At 30.4% G+C, this 5,615-nt stretch overlaps 1 protein-coding gene across 1 annotated transcript; it reads left to right on the top strand.

The window, feature by feature from the left end:
* The first annotated feature begins 1,937 nt into the window (after window positions 1–1,937).
* Window positions 1,938–2,975, top strand: LOC115878955 (39S ribosomal protein L17, mitochondrial-like). Its single transcript, XM_030895561.1, has 3 exons — window positions 1,938–2,246; window positions 2,303–2,477; window positions 2,646–2,975. Exons 1-3 carry the CDS (start codon window positions 2,049–2,051, stop codon window positions 2,909–2,911), a joined length of 639 nt encoding a protein of 212 aa, XP_030751421.1. The 5' UTR covers window positions 1,938–2,048; the 3' UTR covers window positions 2,912–2,975.
* The last annotated feature ends 2,640 nt before the right edge of the window (window positions 2,976–5,615 follow it).

Genomic DNA, 5,615 nt, shown 5'->3' on the forward strand with positions numbered 1-5,615 from the left:
GTTGTGATACTTTAAACTTAAAAGTGTTTACTAGCAGACCTTGCAATAGAATATTATTCTTTTGAGAACCTCTTTTAGTGCGAAATGGTACAAGATAGTTTAATAGCCGCAAAAAAATCATCGCAACTTTATAAGAATATTTTGAACAAAAAAGCGGTGGTAATAATGGCCCTTTATATCCTTTATGTTGAATTTTGTTGATATAAATAATAACTGTTTATATATTTATCGAGATATATATAATTAATATTTTTTTGTTTCCTAAAATATTTTGATTAAAAGAAAATAATATATAAAAGTGGCAACGCTTAATCACGTGACTCAAAGTTTTGATATTTGGTATGAACTGTATATTTATACGCTTATATAGGTACGCGTTATATTTTTCCCCAAAATCGTAGTCTTACCGAAAAATAATTCGATAACCAGTATAAAAAAATATTTAGCAGATTAATTTAAAATATTTTAGACAGAAAATTAATATAAAACATTTTCAAAATGGCGGTACTTACTTCCGGAACTGCATTTTATTAACTATATATGCATTTTCTAATAATGTTATGTCAATAATCAATTAAAAATAATTAGTTTAAGATTATATTTTTTTCAAATCATCAGCAATTTGGTGTTTTATTTTTATTATTATTTTACCTATATTTGTTTATTTTTTATTTATTTTCAAAAATTATTTATATTATTTATTCTGTCAAATTTAAAAAACTAGACCATTTTAGTTGAAGATAACGTAGTATTGGGTTTTAATAATTATATTAATTATAATAGGTATAATTATAATTATAGTATTTGCGTCATAAAATTTTTAAAGTAACTTAAAGTTTAAAAAAATAAACCCAACAAAAAAACTCACCTTTCCTCCTTCCAAAGGGCCCTAAAAATGCATTATTCTTCCCTACGATATTATCGTCAATGTACTTAATCAATTTATTCACGTCCTCGCCACTTTTCTTCAACAAATTGTTGACCGAACCGCTTTTCTGTTTCGGCGACCTGGCGGGATAATCTTCGGGAAAAGTGTACAATTTTCTGTTCCCATAAGACTTTCGGATAGTAGTGGTGGTAGTGGTCATCTTAACATCTTCAAAAACAACGCCGCACACACAAAAAAGTTGTTAGAAATGATCGAAAATCAGCAAATTAGCCGGCAAAGCCGCGATAAAAATACGACGCTCGGTACGATTACTAGATGCAGTCCGCGAAACAAACTTTTCGCCGATCTTTCACGCGCACAATACACACACTATCCGTCTGATTTCTGGTAAGTTGCAGGAACTCACAGATCGCAGTAGCCTGCGATAACCGACCAGACGCGAATCGATTTAGCGATGACGGTTTAGCGCAGGACCTTTAAATAAATGTGGGCCTGCAAATGTTCCTGCTAGGCGCGAGCTTTTAAACTTGTTTCAACTACAGGCAACCAGTAATACACAAATAGAACAACTGTGAATGCAAGTAATAGCAACCAATTAAACATATTTTGATGGAAACCATTGACAATATATAAACGAAATACACTAAAGGATGGGTACCGATTATTTTATGTATTAATAAAATACACCGAAAAAGAAAAAAAATGTAAAATAAAATAATAAAAATCAAATATGGCATTCCATATCCCTTAGGCATATATTTTTGGTTGTTTCGGGTTATTTCAGACTTGTATCAGTAAAAATTTCGATTGAACATTAAACATAAACATAAAGAATACATCTTTGAAAAAAACAATAAATCTAATGAAATAAATTAAAATATATTTAACGCCTATTCTTGAACAATATTTTCAAAGGTAGTTTTATTAATGTACAAAAACTACGCTTTTTACCTCAAAAAATATTTTTTGCGTTAGGTTTTTTACGCGGCCATTTTTGACGCGGTTTTTTTAGATTGCTCTATGGTTAGTGGTTGTTTATAGTTGAATTATCTGTGGCAATGATCTGTGGTTAGTAGTTAACCTACAAAAATTTGTTGCCAATGTTCTAAAATTTTATTCATTTTTATTTATCAAATTAAATACAAATATTTAAGTAACGATGAATCAAGCAGAAGTATCCAAGTTGGTGTCTCAATTAAAAACTAGGGTGAATCCTAGATTACGCAAATTTAGAAACCCCAAGGGTCCAGAAGGCCGATTAGATAAACTAAGAAAAACTGTAACAGCGCTCATAAAACATGAGAGATTAGAATTAAATTACCCTAGAGCGGACGAGGCAAGAATGTACGCTGAAAGGGTAATGAATATAGTATGGTTTTTTAAAACGTACTTGAGGTACAAATTGCTTTTTAGTTGATATCAGATGCAATTCGTTATGGAGATACGCATAGAACCACAATGGAAATGGCAGATTATTGGCTTGTAGAAAAACAACTTGTTCATAAACTATTCAAAGTATTAGCGCCCAGATATGAGAACTACAACATTTCATACACTCGATTGTTAAGAGCTCCACGACCATATCCAGGTTAATATATTCTCATTCAAGATACAAATTGAATTTAATATTTTGACACACAGTATACGTAGTACAACAGAAAGTGTTTGTGTTTAGTTTTTTGGTGTATCCTGCAATGTTTTCTGTTATTTATAGTAAATATGTGTTCAACTGTTCGCAATTAATCTTAATTTGTAGGTCCTGAGGATGAAAAAGCTGTACTCGAACTGAGAGGCAATCCTTATCCACCTCTACTTCCTGACAACACCTCAAATAAAAATCTTATTCATAATATACTTTTAGAAGAAGCCAAAAAAGCATATAGAGCTAAGAAGTATGCAGAAATTGCTGCTAAGATTGATGGTGTTGAAGTGCCAGTTGACTTAAAAGTATCGAATTTAAATTTGGAGGAATCTAGCAGTTCTGAAGTAAATCAAGATGATTCCTCCAGTAAAAGCCCATGATATTAAAAAATATAACTTGTAAGGTAGCGCTTTTGTAAATAAATAATAGTTGTATGACAATATAGGTACCTACTTCCGTCAAAAAACAAAAACCTACATGAAAATGTGAGGGGCCTTATTTCTGTTATTACTACAGTATGTTCTGGATTGTCTTTACAAAAGGAAAAACTTTTTTATTATTGACATTTTCAAAAAATGCATTTTTCGTAAAAAAATTTGCTTATTCTAGAAGGGTTAATCTCGTTTATACTTTTCAAAATTTCCATACTGTTTTACAGAAAATAAAAAAAAAACATCCTACAAATCATAACATTTAATCATCATAGTTCAAAAATGAACATTTTTTGTATTTAGAGTATTTCAAAATTTTTAACGGTTTCGCAGATACACGCAGTATTATTTCATATGACACTTTCAATGTTAAAATACGAAAGAAAAATCATTGGGTGGCTTTGATAAAAATTTACTGTGGAAAATGCCATATGAAATATAAAACCGCAAATATCTGCGAAATTATTAAAAAATTTTGAAATACTCTAAATACAAAAAATGTTTATTTTTTTATTCTCCGTCTATTGAAAAAATAGTATACAGGGTGTTAATTTAAAAAAACAAAGAAAAATTATTTTATATTTTAGAAAGTTTTCTACGCTAAACTTTCTAAAATACGAAATAATTTTGAACATTCTGTATAATTTACGATTTTCATATTTATAGCAAAGTAAGTACCGGGTGGCCAACTAAGAATGGACGCCGGCTGTATCTCCGAAACTACTTATCGTATAACTTTGGGAAAAAAATTCTAATAAGTAAATCTACCAAGAGAAATTGCTGGAAATTATTTTCAAGTTCGAAAAATGTTCGCTAGGGGGCGTTTCTCTGATAGTCAATCAGAAAACAGGGTTTTTCTCAAAAATATGCAGGTGAACAGGTATTTTAAATATTACTATTGTAATCATCGAGAAATTTGTAATTTTTTATACATAGTATTTTGCTCTATCTCATAAAATAAAGTGGTGGGGGAAGGTTAAACTTGTTTTTATTAAAATAAGGATAACTCTGGTCTGGGTTACCCGATTTAAACAAACTGGGGCTCGTTTAAAAGAGCTTTTTTTCCTTAATAATCTCCAGTATAAATCTAGTTTTCACATTTTTTTTCGTGGCCGCTAGAAGGCGTTGTTTTACATCATAACAGATATTGCGCTTTTGCATAAAAAATTTAAATAGGAGGCTATATTTCTCTTTACACAGTTAAATAGAGAACAAAATTTCCAAAATATTAGCGCAAACCGCAACTTTCTATCTTCTCTCTAACCGGAGATATTAAGAGAACAAATGATGTTAGGTTGTCGCTTAGGATTATATAGTCTAAAAATTATAGTAGTAGGCTAGGAAACAAAAAGAGGTAAATTGGTTACGTCAAAATATCTAAACAAATTAAAGTTTCCTTTTAATACCATTTAATTATTATTTCTCCATGTTCGTTGTTGATTCGATCCTATCAATTAAAACCCAGGCATATTCAATCCGATGACCTAGCTGGCCATGGAAGTATGCCGCTCCAGCGTCTCTATCCAGGGGGGTGACAGTGAAATAGGAAAATTGGAAACAGTCATTAGTGTCATTCCTGTCATTCTCCTCACGACAAGTATGGCCGCCTAGACAAGGACAGCATTGTTTTTGTCTAACTATTGTCTAACTTCACAGTTTAGAATTGACAGATTTCAGTTTCAGAGACAACTTCAGATTTGTTCTAGAACAAATTCGAAAATTGTGTCGAAAATATTCGACGCCATTTTAATTCATTCCGTTTAGTTTCGTTTTGGAAGTTCAATTTAATATTTCGGCTGAAATTTATAATTATAAAGGTAATAAAGTATATAAAATATATATTACATGAAGAATCCTGGAGAAAATGACGTTTCTGCCGTAGTAGGTATGTCCCATGTATATGAAAAATAGGTAGTAAATAAACACTGTTTTTACATTTTTTAGATGCAAGAAAATGGTGTTATAATCTCTTTGATCGGCGATTTTTTTGAAAATGGAAACAATTTACAGCAAGGTAAGATCATTTTTAACTATAGCCAACATCATTTATCTCCAATATGTGCGATTTATTGTCAATAATGCAATAAATCGGACTGATAATCTGATTATGTTATCCGACTAAAAGTCTCTTTTTGCTTCTTTTTGATTTATAAGCCAGGTCTCTTTGGGAATAATGGACGCTTTTTTAAACAGTATATTTATATTTTATACCTATTGATATTTTTAGATTGTTAATTTTAGTATAAAAAAATTTGTTTTTCTGTTTTCAGGTTTTTGTATAAGGCTCCCGTTTTCATGTCCCTGTGTCCGTTTTCTGTCCTTGAAGTCTGCGAATACGTGTGTTTATTTACAAATTACTGTAAGTCATGCTTATACCTTAACTAATTTACGTTAAAAGTACATATAATTAACTAATTGGTATTGAAACAATACAATCCTCTATATTTTTATGTTTATTTAGTCACGTTGTTCCATACTTCAAATAAATATATGTGAATAAATTATTTTTTGGTTTTATTTATGAAAAGAAAAAATACAAAATACATTTGAACTGAAAGAGGACCCGCCATTGAATAACCGGAAACGGAAATGAAAATTAAGCCATCATGTCCTTATCATGTCAACCTGTCAATTGGAAAATTAGTTCTCCAGA

This window comes from Sitophilus oryzae, unplaced genomic scaffold (assembly GCF_002938485.1).
Source record: "Sitophilus oryzae breed Bouriz unplaced genomic scaffold, Soryzae_2.0 scaffold_1548_pilon_pilon, whole genome shotgun sequence".
Classification (NCBI taxonomy): domain Eukaryota; kingdom Metazoa; phylum Arthropoda; class Insecta; order Coleoptera; family Curculionidae; genus Sitophilus; species Sitophilus oryzae.